The sequence below is a fragment of the Hyalella azteca genome, unplaced genomic scaffold, assembly GCF_000764305.2.
Source record: "Hyalella azteca isolate HAZT.00-mixed unplaced genomic scaffold, Hazt_2.0.2 contig14817, whole genome shotgun sequence".
NCBI lineage: Eukaryota > Metazoa > Arthropoda > Malacostraca > Amphipoda > Hyalellidae > Hyalella > Hyalella azteca.
The window spans coordinates 347,004-370,718 of NW_025944691.1; the positions used below are offsets into that span (position 1 = coordinate 347,004).

Consider the following 23,715-nt stretch of genomic DNA (forward strand, 5'->3'; position numbering starts at 1 on the left):
CATATTCCACACCGTTGCTACCTCTTAATTCGGCATTAATTTTAATTTTTCTTCTGTGGGCATTTTATTTGTTGTTGGTCACGAAATGAGAATGATTTTGCACAGAAGTTCTTCTTTGAATTATTATGAATTATTTCATCGTGATAATGTGATATATTGCAGGGCAAGCGATGATTTTATAATGCATAATAAGTATTTGCCCTATCTCTAGCTTCTAAAAGATTATTGCGATTCAATTTTTCAAGAAGATTTCACGAGGGAATCCGTTAAATTTTTAATCAAACTGTATAAAAAATTCACAAATAATAAAGTAAAAGAATTTCGAACGATATTAAAAGCCAAAAAATTAAATGTAAGGCAAATTGGCGATGCAATGTTTACTTGAGTGAACTAATCCTTAGAGAGTCACATGGAATGAATTGAATCTGTTGTAGAAGAGATTGTCTTTTATTTGGTCCACAGGTAATTTTAAATAGTACTATTAGTTAGCTATTCCAGTTTAAGAAGAAAATTAAGGGCGATCAGTCCCCTTTTTGATGTCTTTCTCAACTATATCAGCTAATTTTTTCAACAATTCTATATTGTAAGTAAATATAAATATTAGTAAATAAATAATATACTAATAATAAAGGACTATACTATACTATACTATACTATACTATACTATACAATCCTATACTATACTATACTATACTATACTATACTATACTATACTATACTATACTATACTATCCTATACTATACTATACTATACTATACTATACTATACTATACTATACTATAGACCACGCCACACTTTAACGTAGTGGACCATCTACAATATAGCTGCATGTACGAGCTGCATAGATAGTCGATTATCTCGCTGCAAAACGGAACATGTTATTGTTTTATATTACTCTTAGAACTTAATGATTCTGCTAAAAAATAAGATGATTCTAGTTCTACAGTCAAAATGCCTTTTTTATAGTGGAAACCTTTGCTTGTTCATGTTTCGATAGTGTCGCTGATTAAAATATTGATTGAGAAAATCATGAAAAATCTGTCCAAAATTTGCAACTTTTTTCTATGAACAATTTTCTGCTACTTTTGCTGTGAATTCAGTTGCTATAGTTTAATTTTAATTGCTGCTATTAGAGTTTCAGTTAAGTACAGAACTTGAATCCAACTTCCATTTAATCGATCGTTCTGTCCAACGTACATCAAACAGCAATGGAATGAGTGAAACTGAAACAATTAATGTAATTGTAGTAATTAATGTGATTGCATCCCAGCACCATTAATCTAAGTAGAAAAATCCTAATAATAGACAAAAACTTTCATTGCCGTGTTGAGATGTCAAGAATGTAACTCGATCTATAATATTATTCCTATTATATCGATGATTGCTTTTCATTCCGAAAATGCAGGGTTTTGGAAAATACACTGAAAGAAAATTCACTGAAATACGGAAAAAACACTGAAACCACCTAAGCACTTCCTTAAAACTTTCTCTTCGTGCAGATATTGCATTGATTGATCGGGTGCAAGTTTACATTTATTCAACTATTTGTAAAAACTTTTGTTTCATTTACAGACTTTTTGTGCGGAAAAAATTGTTAACTTCCCGCAACTATCAACATGGCGTTAATTGAAATCTTTTCTCGACGAGAAACGAAGATTCTAGTTTTCATAGCGATTGTGGCTTGTGGAATCGCTGCAGTAAAGTCTTTTTTCAGGTAAGTGCGGTATTTTTCTATAAAATGCTTGTATTTAACATAAAATTTTTATTGAATGAACATCAAACCTTAAAACACTAACAAAATTCCGTATGGCATGTTATTTTGACCGATTAGGAAGAACGTATAGCAGACACAAGGTGTAATTTATTGAATCATTTATTGGGGATTGGAATATTTTCGTGAAATTTACTTGTTCGGGACTGTAATTTGTGGTGTTCTAAAGCACCTACAGCATATGAATCACTGAAAAGCGGGTAAGCCCTCATGAAGACTCGGTAGTTGCATTTATGCATCACCTGTAAATTTCACCGTGTTATTATTTTTTCAAAAGGGTTTTTCATGATCATCGATCTTATTTGTGTTTAGTTGTTTCACAAATTTCAATTCCTACTTCAATGTGCGCAAGCTTTACATATCTGAGTTCGAATAATAATTTCCTCGATTGTTTCTGGCGAGAAGTTTAGATCTGCTGCTTGAGTCACCGCTGCTGAAGGCAATGGTGCTGCAGACGTTGCGGTTTTTCCTGAGCCTGACCTTCACTGCGGGGCCTCAGGACTTCGACTCCGACCTTCCCGCGACAGGCGCCTACGACTTCATCGTCGGTTAGTAAAAAAATAATTTTTTTTCTTACCACCAAAAAATTAATTGGTTCTGACATGGGCCATAACTTCGCCATTAATGCACGGCTCAATTAGAACTTATTACAAGCATAAATCGGAATTTGCAATTTTCACTTGAAACTTTTTGTTGAAATGTTAGATAATTGGTCTATTTAGAGACTCGTAATTTGTTAACATATTGCAATAGTAAAATTTTCGTATATAAATCACACCAGCTTTGCTCTGATTAGCTAATTAGATACAATGCTTCTTAATTGATACCTTCTATGGAGAATCGAACAGCAGCACCAAACGTAAACCTACTATTTACCTGCAATTTCTTTTATTGTCAAATTCTTTATTGCTATTCATATTGTCACTTTATTCACCTAGCTGTTGTCATTTTTTTGCAAAATGGTAGTTTATATTCAATATATCATCTGCTGCCGCATATATCGTTCCCTTTATATCAATGTTACATTTCCGTCATCTAATTTCGTTACAAATTTGAAGACTACACACCCAATTAGAAATTTACGTCAAAATTTGTAGCAACAGACGCCAATCTGTTGTCGCGAGTTTGCAGTCCACTTTTCAAAGACCGCCGTTAAAACGAAAGCGGTCCCGCTGGCGTTACAGTGGCCTATAGGTTACCGTGAAAAAAACAGTTTATTTTTTATTTTTTGGTGAACTATTTGGTGATTTTACTTCCCGTATTTGTAATGGTGATTCCTATGCAGGTTAGATCAGATTTAATGTCAGAAGGCTGCAATAAATCAATCTAGAACTTGAAAAATGTGAAAAATTGGTTCAAATATTTATCAGAGATTCAGATTTTTCTGATTTATTCCATAAATAATGCTGTCAGTTGGTGCGGGCACCGCGGAATGCGTGGTATAGCGTCGCGCCTTTCGGAGATCAGCGCCTGCGTGCAAATAATATTTATATTATTATATAAAATATCACTCGGCTTCCATGTAAGTTCTGCTTATTAAATAAAATATCACTCGACTTCCATGTAAATAATCCCGTCAGTTGGTGCGGGCGCCGCGGGATGCATGGTATCGCCTCTCGGAGACCCGCGCCAGCGTGCAACTGATATTTCTATCTTCAAGCTCTGATTATTAAATGAAATATCACTTGACTTCCATGTAAATAATCCCGTCAGTTGGTGCGGGCGCCGCGGGATGCGTGGTAGCGTCGCGCCTCTCGGAGACCAGCGCCCGCGTGCTGCTGCTGGAGGAAGGAAAGTCGGCTACCCTGGAGTCTGCCATACCCAGACTAGCGTTCATCCAACCCGTCTCGGATAACGTCCGCTGGATAAAGAGTTTCTCACGAGAAAATACCTTATTGGGAGTGAAAAACCAGGTGAGATAATGATTCAAGTTTCCTTCAATTTTTGGTCAGAAAACGTTGTACAGTTAACTTCTTTGGTCAATTTTGTCTTGCCATTATACGAAGTCAAGGTATCAAAATAGTTGAATCTAGCAAGCTCAATATCCCGTTGCGGCTATGCCATGACGAATGTGTTTATACCTTCTTCAAATCGTATGAGGCGTCATCATATAAGCTCTGAAAATAAAGTAGAGTTTTGCCCGTTAAAACCTTCACGCAATAAGAAATCTCCCAGCAAAGAAATTGACAGTTTAATGGATATGTTTTTTTTTTCAAGAATGTTCTATATTTTTGAACGTAGAACATCCAAAACTGGATGTCCTTGTTCTAAAGCCCTGTTACCAAGGTTCGTGTGAGGTTTGTACTTATTTAAAAACTGTATTGTTCAAAAGTTTAGTGTCGGTCAAAATGTCATTTGTCAAATTTGTGATTTGTTGACCAAAATTTTTTGCGTAGGCCATATGGATTATTAAATATGTCGATCACAGCGGTTCCGACGGTTTCGTGCCTCATCGCAATTTTTTTAATGTTTGGGTTAGAGGCAGAAAAGAATTTCGTATCTGAAATTCGTATGAATGTCTATCAGTAGTAGTATGATGGTTTGCTAGTGCTTCAGCTATAGAGCTATTTCGCGCCGGAGGTCACAATATAACATCGCCAGCAAGGCGGAAGGTCTCAATTATTCAAGATCTCAAGTTAATCATCACCCACAAGGGGCGGAAGGTCTCAATTGTCCAGCCCGCTGAAGCTGGCTCGAAAGAAGCAACGTTAGCATCTCAAATTAAGAGACGAAGTGACAAGGAGGGACAGGTGAAAAGCAACAGAAACGAAGACACTCGAACAAGAGGTCGCTTACACGGGACGTCGGCCGCCCGCACGAGAGAGACAGAGAAGGGAAATGCAAGGAATCCTACCTACATAATAAATTAACCCCACAACTGAGACCTGCAATCAGACATCGCGAGCTCAGCGGTGGGGCGCTCAGGAACAATCCCCCTAGGAGCGCGAAATCCCATAGGACTTCTAACGAGCACAGACACACGTTAGAAGTCCTCTCTGAGGGGGAATGTCTATCATTTATTGACAGACGTTGTACGAAGAATTTCACTTCAGTGTAGCAGGAACTAAGTAACACAAAAAATTCTTAAAATGTATGAAAGATTGCATGAGGGAAAACAAGAAAAGATAGTCGCAAAGCATTTAAAGAGTGTTTAGATTAGCATTGCGAACCTGGAAAAGGTATCATAATTTACAGCTCTCTAATTGGATGATTCGAGTGTTGACGTAAATTGCATAAATGTGAAAGAATCGTTTACGTTTGTCATACATCGTAAATGATTTAATATTGTATACTGTCAAGTGAATTTGGTATATAATGACCAGCCATCGATAACAGAGAAACAGTAACTTTATCCTCCTTATCACTCAGATTATTTTGTAATAACTGACGTTTTATTGTTGACGGTAGACCATCCCGATGATCGTCCCGCGCGTGATGGGTGGCGGTACGACAGTCAACTTAGCGCTCTACGTCCGCGGCGCCAAACTCGACTACGATAACTGGAGCGCCCTCGGCAACCCGGGCTGGGACCATGCGTCGCTCCTACCTTATTTTAGAAAATCTGAAGACTTCATAGGGACGATTACTGAGCATACCGGTGAGTCTTCCAGTTATTTAGAGGGACGATCACTGACAACTCCGGTGAGTCTTCTAGTTCTTCAGAGGGACAGTCACTGAGCACTCGGGTGAATCTTCCAGTTCAGAGGGGCAGTCACTAAACACTCAGGTGAGTCTTCTAGTTCTTCAGAGGGTCAGTCACTGAGCACTCGGGTGAGTCCTCCAGTTCACCAGAGGGGCAGTCACAGAGCACCCGGGTGAGTCTTCTAGTTACCAGAGGGGCAGTCACTGAGAACTCGGGTGAGTCTTCTAGTTCTTCAGAGGGTCAGTCACAGAGCACTCGGGTGAGTCTTCTAGTTCTTCAGAGAGTCAGTCACTTAGCACTCGGGTGAGTCTTCAAGTTCTTCAGAGGGACGGTCACTGAGCACTCGGGTGAGTCTTCTAGTTACCAGAGGGGCAGTCACTGAACACGCAGTTGAGTCTTCTAGTTCTTCAGAAGGGCAGTAACGGGTGAACATTCAATGCCTTATTATTCGCAGTTTAATATACGGCACAAAACTGTATTCAAAATCCTAGTCGTAATTAATGGGTTTTCTTTAATCCGATTAGATGAATACCACGGAAAAGGCGGGCCTCTTACAGTCGACACCACAGACGACGTCAGGAAGATGGAAGAAATCATCCGTCCCGTCGCTGCGGAACTGGGACTCGACATCATAGATCCCAACGGTCCCAGCAACATAGGTGAGGGAGTTGTAAATGACTTTTAAAATTAGTTTTGAGATAAATCTTTAGGTACGATAGAAAAAAAAATCTATGTATTAACACGTTGACTCCGAAGCGGTACATATGAGTACCACGAAATGTATTTCTCCAGGACGAAGTGGTGCATAATTCGGGTTGCCTAAAATCGGCCAAATCCCAGAACAAAAAATGCCAAAAAGGCCGACAACCCAATATATACTAGTTTATTTGTGGGTTCCGCTATAAAAATTTCATTTATTTTCTTTTTTTAGTATTTAAAATTTAATTAGGAAGTACCCCTATCATAAATTTTATCCGGCCAATGCAATTCAGAAAAACTAAATCACGGAATTTGTCCGGAAAAAATAACCGTCTGGCAACCCTGTTCAAAAACAGTACAAAAAATGAAATAATAGTACATGATGAAGCAATCGTAGTCAACGTGTTAAAATGAAGGAGTTTTAGAACAGTAAACCTGCTTGCGCATCCTCCTCATTCAGCAGTACGCGTTCATGCCGAGCATTGCAACGTGCCAGTGTCCGATAGTGATTTTCGAATTGTAGCCTCCATGACAGGTGTTTCCGACCTGCGAATTTTAGAGTCCCTTTATATTTTTAAACAAAAGCCTATTTTAAATGCCGCTAACAGTTCATATCCCCTCGAAATTGTAAATAGATAGGTTTGTGCCCGTGTTTGCTTCATTCTTTTTTGTGTTGGGAAGTTTCCCAACGCAGGAGGATTTAATCCTCTTCTAGAAATTTCTTAATTAGACCGCTATCAAGGATCAAGACAAATTTAAGAATTTAAGTAGATTTATATAATTTCTCTCAAAGAAGCCAGTCCCAAATTCGCGTCCTTGCTTCCAGTATTCAAGAAAGAAAGGTCCAGGCGAGCAGTAGGGAGGCCGACGTACGAAGTTTCACAAGTTGGGATACTGGGTATAGAAATGAACAAAGTAAACACCACACCGGAACCACAACTTCACTTTAAGTAATCTCAGTATCGCACAATTCATAGATAACTGGAGAAATGCTCACCTTATTTAATGAAAAATAAGTGCACTGGTAGAGCTGTGCTTTCAGAGTGGAATTTAGATGCGTTAAAGCAATTGTGCATAAGCGAGTTTAATGTGCAATAGTTCCAAATTAATAAACGTCACCATAGGAAGGAGCATTGAACTCTTTGGCCATTCAAGTTCAGTTAAGAGGTAAGTATTTAAGGTTATACATTTAAAGCGCGCATCCAATTTATCAAGGATATTTTCTAGCTTTAAGACTTGCATACAATAGAGCGCAAGTACCGCATTAGGTTATTTAAGTGGTCGGTCAAAAGGGTTTAGCTGGCTGGCCAAAGTGATCAAACATAGAAGTGAAAAAAGCATGCACCCCAAATCAAAGATCAATTAAGCAAGGGTTGTGCACAACAAATAAAATAAGTTTAACAGCAAATAATTCAGGAAACTATGGCGACACAGTTAAGGTAGGTAAGGAACTTTAGTGACCGCGCTATATGAGCTTTCGTTAATTAATTCTTATGCTAGCTACGGCTCCGTTTATATAAACAAGAAAGTGCTAGTTCTTCATCTTTAGTTGAGAAGAAGTCAGGTTGGGAAATTTTCCCAACATTTGTTTCTCATTTGACGATTTATGCTTCAATATGAAATCTACATGTACTGAAACAATTTATGAGCAAACGTTTTTCGTGATTCATCTTTTTTTTTGAGACGCGTTTGTCTCGAAGGCCTAATGAACAGAGGCGCCCTAAACATTTGGTTTACGTGCCAGCAACATTTGGTTCACGGTCAGATCCACATTGTTCTTTCTGATCATGCCATTAAGCAGGAGTATAAACCTTATGCATTTAACATATATTAAACGTGAAATACATTAAACATATATGAAACGCGATGTATTTTAAACGTGAATTGACTCAATGGCTGACGAAGCTATTTGATGTTTTCTTAAAGTGGGTCTGCCCACCAAAATATTTTAAGTTAACTGACCGATATTTTCAAAATTTCGTATGCATGTGCAATACACTAATACAAGATTTTTATGTTCGGGTAAATTTTTTTAGCTAATGAAAGAAAACGTGATGTGCGAAGAAAACGGGAAGGAGGAACTCTTATAAAGTTTTTAATATACACAGTTCCTTAATATGTTCCTTAATAACCTAACCCTTTTATAAATTTTTATAAATCTTCCCTTTAATTTGTGAGCTACAACGCCGAGAGACATACATATAATTCGAATTGTAATTCAAATATCTAACGACTCTGGAGGTCATTTCTCCATTTTTAAATGACTTTTTTCATTATTCCACCCCTCCCGCCCCTCTCTCCAGGTTTTTACAATATATAAGGCAAACAATTAATAAATCAGTAAAAAGGCTTCCAGAGCCATTAGATATCCTCTTTACAAACCTAATGATGTGTCGCTCAATGTTTTAGCCTAAAAATTAAAAGATAAGATTTTAAAATGGCAAGTTCAACTCATAAGGGGAGCCAAATAAGTGAAATGGAATAAACAAAAGAAGTAAAGGCAACAATATTTGCTTGATAATGCATTCCCAGCTTTCCCATCGCCTGTTTCTCGTATTGCGGGTACTATCATGCGCCGCATGACTTAATTACTACGTCCAGTCTAACTCAAATTATAAAGTATAACTACCCTTTTTCTTAAATAAATCTTTGTTAAAAAAAAGGTTCATTTCCTACAAATTTGAAACTGCATCACGCAAAAAAATAAAGCACGCACACACATGCGGTTAGTGCGAACTCTCCTAATGAGACAGCATAAATGTTCCAATGTGTTCAAGGTGAACTGAAATATTTCACTTAATCCCTTATTCCCTTAATATCAGAAAGAGAAACATATATCTACAATCGGTATATTTAACATCGGAATTTTGAAATATAGAAACCTCGATATAAATGCTAATTTAACATCAAGTAACAAAGATGTAACGCTAATTTTTTTTTCAATCAATCGATTAAGCATAAATAATAGGTAATCAGTTAATTCATTAAGTAATATAATTCGCCCTAGACTATTCTTATTTCGAATAGGTTCGAATAGATCTCTACTAAATTTGTTCAAACCCAAGTCTAGGTTTGGCTCCGGTCCACAATACTGTGAAGAAAGGTGTAAGGGCTTCATCGTCAGAAGCCTTCCTGAAGCCAGTTTTTAATAGAAAAAATCTGCACATTCTACCAGGAGCCAGGGTTGACAAGGTGAGAAGATACGCAGAGCATTGGCTATTATTTCATGCCAATTATGACGGATTCGAGTATTTTAGAAACTTGGACAGTAAAATGTACAGGCTCAGGCAGCAGCGCGACAAACACGGAAAATTCATGTAAATCATTTTCTTTCTGCATGATGAAGTGTTTTTTCAAGGAAATATTTTCCACAACACTCTATTTTCATTTATAAATTTGCAAAATCTGTTAGAAACCGAATAATTACTGAGAATAATTAGCGTTTCGCACAAAACGTGGTCCGCACTTTCAGGCAATACGTCCCCGAGCTATTCAACAGCTCACCTGACGGCAGTTCACTATCATCAAATATTTCAGACAGGATTTTGGTTAAAATCAAGACTGCTCAGAATAACTGCAAATTTTAAATTTATTTTCCGGTATTAGATATGCTATTACATCATTGTAACCTAACCTAAACCTGCATCGCTTAATTTTTCAGTATTGGATATACTATGTTAGTATATTATTGTAACGTAACCTAAACTGGCACCGCCTAATCTTTCAATATTAGATATGCTATTACATTATTGCAACCTAACATAAAATAGCACCGCCTAATTTTTCAGGATTGGATATGCTAGTACATCATTGTAATTTAAGTACATTTAAAAATCACTTGGATTAGTATAACATAGTTTTCCAATAATTTTTGGAGTTGAGTCAATTGCTGTTAGATTAACTACGATTAGTTTAAGTTATTTAAACAAACGAATTACATACACCTGCGATTATCAAATTTTCAAATTTCATGAATCTGTTTATTCAGAAATGAGATTGTACATCAAGTTTGAAAACTTATTACGCATTTGTGCTCAATATAATTATGGTAAAAGTTGAATTTGATTGAGTCCTCCCCTAGGGGTTATCTATGTAGATGAAAGTTGCTTTGCGTAAAAATTTATAATAGGTGATCAATTCAAATAATTTTCAATGCTAAACAAGCTGGCTTTGGAGTGAGGTTTCGATGCAAATGCTTAGCGGACGACAAGAAACGTTTCCCTGCATTGAGGCCCAATAAGTTCTTTGGAGGATTGTCATAAGCTAATCTATTTTGATAACGTGCAGGTCGGTTAATACATTATTTAACTACTGATAACTGTAACCAATTCTGATTAATTTACTCCTCGCGCATTTTTGGGCAGATACTCTTCAACCAAGAAAATGAAGCTGTGGGAGTTGAATACACTTTCAGAGGGAAGGTGATGATGATTACTATACGGGCTCAAAATATTACACTGTTAGGGGTCAATGAAATAGTGTTATATTATGATATAGTGTTTTATCATACAACACTATACGGGCTCAATGGTCAACGTAAATTTCGAATCTTTTGTTTGTCAAATCTATTCTGAGTTTATGTACACAAAATTAAATATCATTATTGTGAGAAAGGGCATATGTGATAATGTGTCGGCCGTTCTTTAGACTTCTATCGCTGTTTCGGGGAAAATTGTTGAATACGATATATCTTTGTATCCAGACTTATAAAGTAGAAGCTCGGAAAGAAGTGATCATCAGCGCCGGTACTCTTCACACTCCAAAACTCCTCATGCTCTCTGGCATCGGACCAAGGAAACAGATCGAAGAATTGGGGGTAAGTGCAGTAGAAGCGCTGACCAATGACAGTGGGGACAAGAATATTATTCGCGGGGAAAATGTGGTTAATAGTTCAAGTTGACCACTGGAACAGTGCAGAAATAAGAATAAAATATTTCTCTTGTTTGCAATATTGACAAGTAAATACTCATATTCGTTCCCAAATATGATCATCAGTGAAATAAAAGGTTATTTACTTCCTTATTCATCATGCTAAATGACAGGAAAATAAAACACGCCCTGTTTATTTGAAATCTTTTCCGTGGCATCTTCAGAAAAATATTTTAATTGACTTAAAAAACAATCCCTTACAAACTTGAATATTCACACTTCATCTGTACTAAAAACAAAATTGTGACTAAAATTAAATATTCCTAAGGCATTTGTTGCGAAGTCTGAAGTGAAGTGAAGTCACTTCCCGAAGTCTGAAGTGACTTCTTGCGAAGTGAAGTGAGTCCTCGATATTAAGCCTGCTAGCCATTCTAAAAACGCCCAAACCGAAGATGTAAAAATCTTGACCAATCATTCTTATTCCAAAGAAAGTTTGCAAGCTCCTACAATTCCTCAGAAAGTGAACTCAATCGTTTCTCCTTAATTAGCCCTTTTTGGATCACCCGTAAAAATAATAGTTAAGACCAAATTCAGAATTTTTGACCAAATTCAAAGTATTTTTCTCACTTTTACTTTTATCAATTTATATTACAATCAAATAGCAGGACTCATTTTTACTGAGTGAGCAGCCAACTAATGGTTTTTTGGGGGCCTTCAGAAAAGGAACGTAGAATTCGTGTGGCTGGCATGTGAGATAATTAAGACTCAAACTGTCACCCAACACTTGCCTTGCGGCCTCTCAAGACACACTACCAGCCTAAGTTCCAAGAATACTGGAGCTTCATGTAAAAGCGCTATACTAGATATTTATAACGATTTAATGTTACGCTATATAAAATACAAGGTTCCCCTTCGTTGTTTTCATTTTATGTTTATTTGAAGCGGTGCACCATTACAATGAAATGTTCATTGGAAGCCCTTCCTTTGAAGTTCATTCAAATAAAAGTATAAGTTATAAAATTTTACATGAGATTTACGCTCAGTGTAACGTTTTTCCAGATTCCTGTAGTAGCCGAAGTGCCAGGCGTGGGGCAGAATTTGGATAGTCATCAGCTTTTTGCACTGAATTTCAAGATCAAACCGGGCCTGTCACCGACATTCATGGATTTGATGAATCCTTTCCACATCGCCAGCTATCTCAGGGAGCAAACAGGTAAGTACGATGGAATCTTCTGAGGTTAAGACGATGTAAAAATACAGACAATTTAAATTTGATGGGACGTTTTCCAAAGAAATTTATATCTGTTTTTGACGGACTAATCAAATCTTTAATCAATTATCCGACTTTGTGAATTTGGAAGTTCATCACTCTCAAGGGGTTTATACGCACCATCTTTAGTTCCAATCAAATTCTATAAAACGAAGATAACGTTTAGCAAAAATGAATAAAATTTTTGGGAAAGTAAACACGAATAACAGATTTCGGCTCAATTTAAGTGAAATAATCATCACAAAACGAAAATAGATTATTCAAATAATCAATCATTTTGATAGACCCCTTTAAAAATGTAGGTAAAATGCCGTAACATAAAATTTTTAATCTATTCACATTCAAGGGATTATGTCGAGTGAAATTCAAAAAGGACAAATATTTTACTGAAACAAGTTTTAGCTAATTAGCTAAAGTTATAGCTTATTATCTTGTAACGATTATTATCAATTATTTCAGAGCTTCATTTTGAAATAGTAGTTCAGAAGTACGGGATAATTAAAATACGAATTTGCATCTAAATGACTGCCGAAAAATGCCTGGATGATATCAAATAATTAGAATCATAGTATAATAAGTCAATATTAATACATATTGGCCGCAAGAGCAGGGAGCACGCCATAACCGCGGAGGCATCTTTCGTTGAATAACGAAATAAAATAAAATAAGCATAGTCCGGACTATGCTTATTTTTGGCTCAGTGACGTAAGCAAAATTGTTAAAAAAAGTAAAAAGAATTAACTTAACCTGGCTGGACCTAACCTTAGTAGAAAGGTGTCAAGCAACGTAAAGAAGGGTTTTATACACACCTAACCCTAACTCTAACCCTAACCTAACGATGTTGGCGTTTTTTAGAATGTCCGGTAGTGTAGTTCATTTATTTTTGTGTCCGGTTTTCAAGTACAAACTAATTGCAGAGTTAATTACCGGACTCGATTTTGTCCGGTTTTGTACCCCGTGTCCGGTAATGTTACCAATTTTGTCCGTTAGGGTTATGGTTAGGGTTAGGGTAGTGAAAATTTTTTTAAATGTGTCATTTAAGGTAACAAACTTTTGCTGGTTGCACCTAACCTTAGTAAAAATGTAAAAAAGTTTGTAAAAAACTATTTGTTAAACCTCTAACCGTAATCTAACGAGGTTTTCATTAATTAGCATGTCGCAGAATAGCGCCCATCTTTTTTTGTGTCGCATTATTAGCAAATACTAATCATAGGCAGATTCTGCGACATGTGTACATTCCGAGACAGTAATTGTGCGACATTTTGTTGCACAATATGCCAAAAATGTCGCGCTATTGTCGAAAGTATGAGTAACGTTTTGATCGAACATTTCCGTGACACGGTTTTCGGGAAATATGATGAAACGTGCCGCACAATAACCCTACTTATCGGTTATATAATATATATTTATATATCATACATATTTATAAGATAAAACGCCACTAATATACAATAATAACGCCAACGCACAACAATAGATACAATATGAAAAAAACTGGTGATGCTCGTAAAACAGTGTGAAACCTGGATGACGTTACGACCAATTTCCCTATCAATCCTGGACATGTTTACAGAACATTGTTTCATGATTTAAAAATAAAACTAACCATTTATTAATTTGGCAAATTGAAGGTGGAACATAGGTTTCATTCCAGGTTCTCGCATTATTATCTTATCTGACATTCGATTAATTAGTATGTAGCAGGTTGATATTATCTAAATGACCTTTATCAGATTTTGAGAATAAAATATTTTGCGCCATGCAGTACTCGTGATCTATCGTTATACTGTTTGAATATTCTGCAGATAGTTGTCATAAATGCTGCGAATTGTTGGATGTAATTTAATTTTTATATCCCAACCAGGCTTCTATTCGCTGCCTATTACCCCCCTGATGCACACCTATCTCAACCTCGGCGGAGGAGACCCTCACAGGCCCGATGTTGATATCTTCATGACACCTATGGTGGGCGTAGGACTGCCTGTCTACACCAATGAGGTTTGTTTGTTAATTTCACTTCAATTGGTCAACCTATTAACACAAAGCTCGTAATCTGCTTTCCAATTTTTGTCCGCTCCTTATCCTCTTGCTGTACAATATATGCCTATCACTTGTTAATTGCTATGTCTTATTGCACTTACAAACAACATTTCCTAATGGCAAGTCGTCGGCTGGTTTGTGAACAATTGCTCAACGCTCATCATACAAATTAATTTCTATCAGTCATCTGTTTTTTAAGGCGGAAGGGAGTGATGGGGGGAACAATATAAGGGTATTCGTCAAGTTAAACCCTATAGTTTTATGCAATCAATATTATTGAGGGAGGTCAGGTGGAATATAAAGCTCCATTTTTTCTATAATTTAGAGATTTAACCCCAACTGAGAGTAGGACGCGTGCAGGTATTACCTTCGTTTATTTGACTCCTGTTATTTTCAGAGGTTTTGAATTACTGAAAGGTTCTGAAAAGTGGCGGTGACGATTTCATGTGTAACATGGGAAAATAACGTTTAATGTAATGTGATGCTAATCATGTGTTATGTGGAAGTTTGTTCTATATGTGCTGAAATAAACTATGTGTTTGATTTAAATGGGGTCTGAAGGTGTGATCGGTCAGTGCCGCAGGTATATATTGCAGAAAGATACTCAGTTGTCATAGATTACTCTGTCTGGGAATGTCGGATTTCCGTGGGCCACATGAGTGAACAAATTATGGTTCCTGTGAGTGCATTTATGATGGGCAAAAAGTGAGTTTACCTGCCAACCTGTAAAGTTTGAGCTGAATTTGCACGAGTAGGGCGGAGAAGAATCAGGTCGGAGAAAAATAATGCTGAGTGTGGCTACTAAGGAGAACGAGAAAGTCAGGGGAATAATTGTAGTCAATGCTAGAAAGTATGTATGGGGGCTTCAATTGCGATCCGTTCTTTAATTATGTGTCCATTTAGGTGGTTAACAAATAGGAAGTTTCCGTTTAGTTTGTAAGCGAGTTGAAACTTAACTGCCACAGCGGCACCGGCTTGTTGTTTTGAGGGAGAGGTGCAACATACATTGGCTAATTTTACTATCCCAAACGGGATAGTAAAATTATCAACGCAATTGGGAATAGATCAGTAAATGTTGGAATAATCAGTTATAAATGTTTATTAAGAAAAGCTTAAAAATGCTCTCAATCGCGAGCTTCAAAACCCATGCCCGGTCAGCTAAAACTACACTTCTATTGACCCCTATTCGATAATACCTATAACCCAATATATAAATTTTGTACTAGTACACAAAAACCCTAACCTAGAATCCAACATGAAAAGTTTACATTCTAACCCCTAGGTAACGCTAACATGCTAGTACAAAAACTATTTTAATCCATCACGGAAGCCGCCGTCCGCAGGCAGTTGTCAGTGAACATCCACCATCCGAAACCACTTGCTGGTGCAATACTTGTTCATAAACGCAAGACAATAAGTGTAAACGATGATCGCAGTGGCGAACGTGAGCGTCAAAAGTATAGGTCGCAATTAAACTCCATGATAGGAAAATTCATCACACAAGATAAGTCATAGGTCCCGAACTATCTCAGACAACCTGACTTAATTTCAGTACAAACTAAGTAATTCATCAGCCAACGACGGCACCTCTGGTGCCAACGTCTCTCATCAGCCAATTAACGTCTCTGCCCAACCGTCAAGCTGCGGGACCTGATTCTTACAGCAAAGACAATAACATAGTATAGTTTGAAGTGAATGCAGAACTAATATTCACAGTTCACATTACTCACATAATACATTCGGCTAGTTTACAATATAGGTACATTTAACATTTTCACAAAAATCACATCGTAAACAATGAATGGTAGCGTCGGTGGTAGACCCAGATGGGCACGCTCCATGGTCTTCATCCATCGGCTATCGAACTCCGACAAGTATCCTGTTCCCGCACGAACATTTGGTTACGAGAACTGGTAGCGTCGGCAGCGAACGCAACGTAACTGGATTCCATGGATACGGTATTCCGGTCGCAAATCAGAAAGTCGTAATTATTCTTGAAGCCAAGGTCCAGGTGAAGTAAGAGGGTGCATGGCAGAGGTTCATCGCTGAGACCAGTCCGGTGGAGTATCCTTCGGTAGCCACACCCGCCCACGACCGTGGGAAGATCTGGCTTAGTAACCGCCCAGGGCTCTACGACGAACAGCCGAGCCGGTAGTAGAATAAAGAGCCAAATCTACCAGCCGCCACAAGGCGACCGCACGCAGTCACGCCCGCTGTGGTAGGCGGCTCAATCGAGAGTGAGCCGACCAAGGCTCATGTTTAATTTCAGCTCCGAGTAAAGCGTCGGAAAGAAAGAAGAGCGAGAACGACAGCCAGAAAGTCGGGCCGCTACAGTTGGGCCTTGTCTTGGTTACATAATTTGAGGGAAGCAGTTGAAGATTTTGAGTAGGCTTATCAATGAGGGAGTAGTCATTGAGAATACACCCCTGGGTCATGTTGCACAACCGATAACACGAATTTTTCTTCATTAGGTTTGCATATTGTGGCATAGACTTTTGTGGAGTTCAAGGTTTCATGTAGACTGATGATATTTTGTGTTGTGTACGTTTGTTTTTGATGGAAGATTTATTATGCGGTAAGGTAACGTCTGAAGACGTAAAAGTCGTCGAGAAGAATAATTGAAGTGTAACGAAAGACTAGTATGGTTGTAAGCTGGGTCATATTTAGGGTCACCGTCGTCGTCGAACAATTCTATAGCCAGATTGATCATCTGTGAATTCGGTCCTTAGGTTAAGGCCCCGAATGTGAAGTCAATTTTTTTCTGTGGGTTTCTTCCTCGTGAAGAAATTGAGGATTTGGTCCGACCCTCACTACAGTAGTGGATAGTAGTGTCAGTCATTGTTTATAGAGTATAGGGTATGGAAGTAGAGCATATAGAGTGGATTAGTTTATGGAGCATAGAACTGAACACTTCATTTCACGCAGGATAGCAATGTGAGCTCTAAGTGTTCTTGCAGCTCGTTCGATACGAATTGCAACACTAGGCTTCATATTGTGTTGATTTTGGGATTGTTCGAGTTCATACTTGGTAATTTCCATAAAAGTGTGCTGAAAGTATCAATGTTTCACACATGTGCAGGAATTATTTTCTTGAGCAGTCTGTAGTTGCGTGTGTATGGGCAGTTTTCAGTGATGGTTTTCGTGGTCGAGGTTACTATTTGTACACTTCTATTGAATATTGTTGCCTTGTGTGAAAACCTGGTAATCGGCTGTCTATCGGAAAATGATATAATGTTGTAGCGAGCCAGCCTTGGCCTCGCTATTAGTTTTCTTCAGCCGCCGCACCTATTTAACAAAGACTGAAGAGAAAAAGTAGGCGTAGGTAGTTTTCTCGGGAAGCAGCTCATTGCGAGTAGGCAGCCTACCTTTGCCTGACCTTCCACACTTTGCAATGTCTAAAATTACCTGTGTTTAATGTCTATATATTGTCTGTACTCGTAAACCTATACACATTTAGTTTATAGTCCTATGTTATGGCTCCATGAAATTTAAATATCCACTTGATTCGTCCTCGTACGTTAGGGCCCGCTTGCAGAGACCCAGTAACTTTGTGTATGGAGCGGAGTTCTCCCGCAAAAGTGTGACGTTAGAGCAAAAGTGAAAACGATGCATGGTCCTCGAACTTGGTGCACCTCTAGCATACCTTGTTGAGAGTGTACTTTTTATTTCACATTGAGGGGGTTGATTCTGATAATTAGCGTGACTAAGCCCACTAGAAGATGTGTTGAGCAATTGCAATTATATTTATCTTGATGAATGTTTTATTTAGTAACTTAAAGCAGGGCGTTGTGTTGCGGAAGTGTCGTTAGAGACTTCGCTCGATGGCGGGACCAGTTAGTCGAATATAAGGGGTGCGGTAAGGTATTTCGTTGTTGTTTGGTAACTTATTGCTGCACGCAGAAGGAAGCTCAGGATTACAACAAAGGACATTGCATGATCATGAGTAATGTTTAAATCAGATCGTATGGAATGAAATTACACGAGAATTTTATAAAAGCAAAAAATTTCAACTCGATAGATATTACGCAAGGGATGAGGTGTCTAATTTTCGGGCACCAAACTCTGTTTGTAAGAACTTGGACCAGTTTTTTCACGAGGAACCACGTTTCTCAGGGACAATACATAATCGTTTTGATAAGGATTTTGAGAATTGCATGGTCAAGAAACTGTGTCCACAATGACTTTGCTGGTAAGTACTTTCGGTCGTGGGAATACACTATTTTTTTTCACCGCAAACAATTAATTGATGTTTCTTCGATTGTATCGAGGTATGGGACATGGGATGGCAACTAAGCGTGAAGTCAATTTTTGTGGCACGTTGTTGCGGGACAACTACCCTGCATACCATAAAGTTACTGGGTCTCTGCCCGCGGGCCCTAGCGCACGAGGACTAATCAGACTTGATCAAAGAAGTTTCATAGGTCACAACGTATATTTGAATTACATAGAGAAACCACAGGGACGACATTAGACTTTAAACTAAATGCAAGTAGGTTCAAGAGTGCAGATAATATACAGACATCATATACAGATATGTACAGACATTACAAGGTGGTAAGTCAGGCAAAGGTAGGCTGCCTACTCCTATCAGTTGCTTCTCGAGAACACTATCTACTCGTACTTTTTCTCCTTAGTCTTCGTCAGAGAGGTGCGGCGGCTGAACAAAACTAACAGCGTTTTAAGCGCGGCCAAGGCCGGCCCGCTACAACGTGAGGTTGTTTGCTTATATTATTGCGACACACAAATATAGTGCAATCTATCTTGTCATGGTTGCGACACATAAAATGAAGTGCAATAATCGATTCTGTCAACATAAAAGGCATAATTCATCCTGTCTCGTTTCAATAACTGCAAATATTTATTTCTGAGATGATTAATTGCGTTCCAACTGAGCTTGACGAGTCGGAGAACCTATGCTTGCATATATTCTCTTGATTTTTTATCACGGTTTATCACTAAACACTCCTATTTCCTCCAGATTAAATCACAACTTTTTGGTCCGCTGCTCAACGAGCCCGTCCTCAACGTTGGGGTGATGCTCTGTCGCCCAAAAAGCAAAGGATATGTAGCGATCACATCAGCAGATCCCGCCGATTTTCCTTTCATCAACCACAACTTCTACGATCATCCTGACGACGTTAAACTGCATGTGAAAGGTTTGTATCGTAGTAACGCCACAGTTAGGAGGATTCTGAATAATTTTCTGCCGGAAGGTCATGATACAGATGAAGGAGAGGTATCAATCAAATTGTATGTACCAAACAAATAGATTTACCGCCATGGAAGAAACCGCTCATTAACCAATCAATGTGACATCTCCAAGTATTTTTACGTTGAGGTGAATAGTTCACAGCAAAATAAACTCAGAAGAAGCTGGTGATACATTATGTTGTGCATTCTAACTGCGCATTTTTTTAACCAACAATATGTGGCAATTAACTCTCCACAGAACGAAAAATCTTAAATCACAAATTGTTGAAAAACTTTTATCATTTTTTTTTACTGTGGCTCTTTCTTTTACAATAGATTTCGATGCGAGCTTCTTGAACGACCTCGTACTCTTAGCGTATGCATTTCATATCAAAATGATACTATGACACATAAATACCTATATTCACAACTCTCTGCGGTTACTGTTAAAAAAAAATATATTTTTTGGCATCATACATGCCGGTTTAACTGTGGTGTTGTGTCATCTATGTATTTTAAATCAACAATTCACGTTTGGTTTCTTTTCCCAAGGCGTCAAAGAGTTGAATCGCATCATGAGTTCCGAGGGTATGAGGAAAATATTGGCCCCGCAACCGGATTTGGTAAGCTAATGAAATATAAAGAAGTCCCACTGCGGTTAATTATTGATTTATTTCCTTCATTATTTGGCCAGCTTAAATACAATATTAGGCGCACTTGTAGGTGTCTCTGAGCCAATACTCTGATAAATGTATGCGTGTATATATTTTTAAAACGAGGGTACGCCATATTTTTCATGTTTGCATTTATTATTAATAATAAACTCAAACATGGAAAATATGGCGGGAATCGTCTAGGATATATGCAGTCTAAAATATTTTAACAAGCTTTCCCTGCAATATTATAATAAATTTGAACTTACGATTATTTTATTTCACAGACGTTGAAGGCGTGCGCGCATTTAGGCAACAAGACCGACGGCTACTGGGAGTGCTACGCCCGCCACATGGCGCTGCCCAACGAGCACTTCTGCTGCACCGCAAAAATGGCACCGCCGACCGACCCAATGGGCGTTGTGTCTCCCAGGCTCAGGTGAATCAATTGAGTATAAATTTTATGTATTTTCGTAACTATAAACTGGCAGCCAGAGACAAGTGATGCAAGACAACGGCTATGATCATCCCTCAACTACCCCAACATACTCTATAAAAAATTCCTTGGTTGCTCGAAACTGAAATTACAATCAAAGTTTAGATGCCTGAATTCTACCGGACGGTAAATCGGCCACCTAAACCGTTTCCACCCCTGCAGACTTCGCCCACATGAATGCGTAAGAATTAGAAGAATAAAAATTTCAGATTAGAAGGTCCCGCTGGCTTCACTGCCCTGCAATTCAAACAAATTCTCAAAAACAGGATAAGCTACAGCATGGCGTCAACGATAGGCTTCCACAAAAAGCGGTAATATAGCGCCAACACTTCACTGTTCGCTAAATGAAGAATCAAAATATTAGGCAACAACACGGACGGCTATTGGGAGCGCTATGCCAGCTATAAAACACCGAGACACGCACAGCACTAGCCGTAAGCCCTGTCCGTACGATGCAACTTATCGCCAGTCTTGCGTGTCATGCCAAGGTTGTTTTGATCGCTCTTTTGATCTCAATTTGTGCAAATAAAATTAAATGTAAGAGATTCAGACACTACCGTATGCTTTCTGAACGTAATAAAAAGCTCTCTTGGGAATATTTTAGGGGAATTACAATACGAACAATCAGATTGGCATACAGACTTATGTATAGGTTTGAAAATCTTAAGTGATTTGTTGGATGTTGTAGCACCATAATATCGAAAAACGACACAAAATGAGGACTTCGACCAGCCCCCACGGTAACCAGACGAATCTTCTAAGAACTAAAGTTCCTAACTATAATTTCCAAGTGAGCTTTGAGTAAAATAACAACGGAAACTGCAAAGCCATGTACAAAGTTCTGAAGACAATACTTCAAGATAAAAATTCTATAGGAAAATTCTAAGAGAGTCAATATTGTACTGTGGTACATGCATTCCGATAAAACGTACTAAATGAGTAGAAAACTTTGGTGTGGGAGCGCAGCCGTGAACCACCAATTTTGTGCACCAATAAGACCTGAATCGAATGCCTTGGATCTCTCTGGACATCACCAACCAGCCGTGAACCACTCGGCTTTGTCCTCCACCGGCCTTGCATAAAACCTGCCGTGCACCACCAGGCCGCGGATCAAATATGACTTCTAGGCATCGTTAAATTACGTAATTTTACGTTCACCGCATCTGAGGTTAGGTTTCAGATAGCATTGTTCTGTTCCAAAATTTATCGTCATTCGACTAGTGGCCGTTCGACCGAGCTCTGGTTCGACGCACGGCCTAGATATGATTTTTCAGATGTGTTGAAGGCTTCGTTCCGGAAGTCAGGAATCATGATGGTCCATTACATTAGACAGTGGTGGTCTTCGGCAGGCGACCCCTCTGGCGTGAACTCACAAAAGAAATTTCGTACATCTTGTAGTGTCTTTCTCTCATGAAAAACTAGAGCTTTCAATGAACAACAACTCAGCTCCCAACCACAATACAGACATGGAGAGAGAAGTTTGACCGTTTAGACGGGCACCCGACCACACATTCAAGCTTGTCGTCAGTCTTGCATGAACACAAAGGTCTCGCCCATCAGCTTATCCAGGTTTTTCAAACTTCAAACCCATCTTTCAAAACATCAAACTTAGCGTCCACTTGCACAGTCTTGCATGTCAAACTTGGCATGACATGAAAGACTATCGGTAAGTTTGAACGTGTGGACGGGGCTCTACTCACCGAAACACTCGGAAACAATTTGCACTTAATTCAAAAATTACAAAAGTCGTCTGACTCAACCACTACCATTCCCTCCCAAGAACATTTTCAAACTATCTGAAAAATAGCAACATCCGTCAGATATGCACTTATATATTATATACATGTGTCCACCATATCAGATGAAAGCAGTAGGGTTCGTTTCTAAACTATAATGAATAGCTTCTCCAACCACGACACCACCAAACACACACACAATACAAAGTCTTTGCAGATATTGTGATCTTTATTATCGTCATCATCATGACCATCATCATTAAAAAGAGTAAAAAAATTCTAAAATCCCCTAAGCAAAACTCGACTAAAATTGAAAAACTTCATTTTTAGTATTTTAATGTGGATTGCGGATCCAAAAATTAACTCATCGCTCCTCCACACAAATCCTTCAATGTCCTGACGGTTTTATCTCCCTCCTCAACACTAACCTTAATTAGGGGGAGGTATACCCTCCAGACAAACTTCCACAATTATCAACGGATCTCCCTGAAATTTAAAACTTACAAGTAAAACCGAAAAAGAATCACATTTTGTTCCGATGATTTTTTCGAAAAAATGCATAGAAAACGGCCAAAAAAGGGGGTACTTTTAACTCAGCCCTCATACCAATTATGTACCTACCACATTCATTCCTTTCCTCCTGTAATTTTTTCTCCTTCTTTGTTGTCACTCCGTGTCACTTCATCATTTATTTCCTTTTCTTTATCTAATGAGACCGCATACACATGCAATACAATTCACTTTGACCCTTTGTCACATTAAAGCAAGTATTCCACATTAATTTGATAAAAAAAGATGCATGTCTTGAAATTTTCCTACTTCATCAATGTTTGTGTAATAAACCCTAAATAAAAATAAAATAAACCCTAAATAAAAATAAATATGCCCTAAATGAAACTAAATAAAATTCTCTTCACCTTCAGCGTACGGGGAGTATCGGGCCTTCGTGTCGTGGACGCCTCTGTGATGCCGGAGGTGGTCTCAACCAACACCATGGCCACCGTTTACGTCATTGCCGAGAAAGCCTCCGACATCATCAAGCAGGATTGGTCACTTGAAAACACCAAAACAGCTTCAAAATAATATAATGCTATTCAAAAACTGTTGCTCACCATCTCAATGTTATTATCCAGTAACCAAGGATAAATTTCCTCATTCCAAAGAGTCATTACGTAAAAATGTGATTCATGAAGTAAAATCGTTTTGGAAAAAATCCAAAAGCCGAAATAACATAACATAGTGGTGTCCGAGCTGAAGTGTAGGCCTGATGTGGCCTATCGCCGATTCTTGTAATTTTCATGACTTGTTCACAGAAGATCTAAAAGCATGTACTTAGACCGGATCTTT

The 23,715-nt window shown here is 38.3% G+C and overlaps 1 protein-coding gene across 1 annotated transcript; it reads left to right on the plus strand.

Moving 5' to 3' along the window:
- Positions 1-1,395: 1,395 nt before the first annotated feature.
- LOC108670955 (glucose dehydrogenase [FAD, quinone]) lies at positions 1,396-23,474 on the plus strand. Its single transcript, XM_018158445.2, has 14 exons — positions 1,396-1,715; positions 2,178-2,320; positions 3,486-3,685; positions 5,181-5,370; positions 5,940-6,074; positions 9,185-9,306; positions 10,479-10,535; positions 10,817-10,930; positions 12,043-12,196; positions 14,118-14,251; positions 19,272-19,449; positions 20,036-20,106; positions 20,424-20,575; positions 23,292-23,474. The coding sequence occupies exons 1-14, from the start codon at positions 1,618-1,620 to the stop codon at positions 23,449-23,451; spliced, it is 1,908 nt and encodes a 635-aa protein (XP_018013934.1). The 5' UTR covers positions 1,396-1,617; the 3' UTR covers positions 23,452-23,474.
- Positions 23,475-23,715: the final 241 nt, after the last annotated feature.

Excerpts from the sequence above, each read along its gene's own strand:
- LOC108670955 (XM_018158445.2), top strand. The coding sequence starts at position 1,618 with ATGGCGTTAATTGAAATCTTTTCTCGACGAGAAACGAAGATTCTAGTT. Across the intron at positions 3,686-5,180 it reads TATTGGGAGTGAAAAACCAG|ACCATCCCGATGATCGTCCC; the intron begins GTGAGATAATGA and ends TGTTGACGGTAG. Across the intron at positions 10,931-12,042 it reads AACAGATCGAAGAATTGGGG|ATTCCTGTAGTAGCCGAAGT; the intron begins GTAAGTGCAGTA and ends ACGTTTTTCCAG.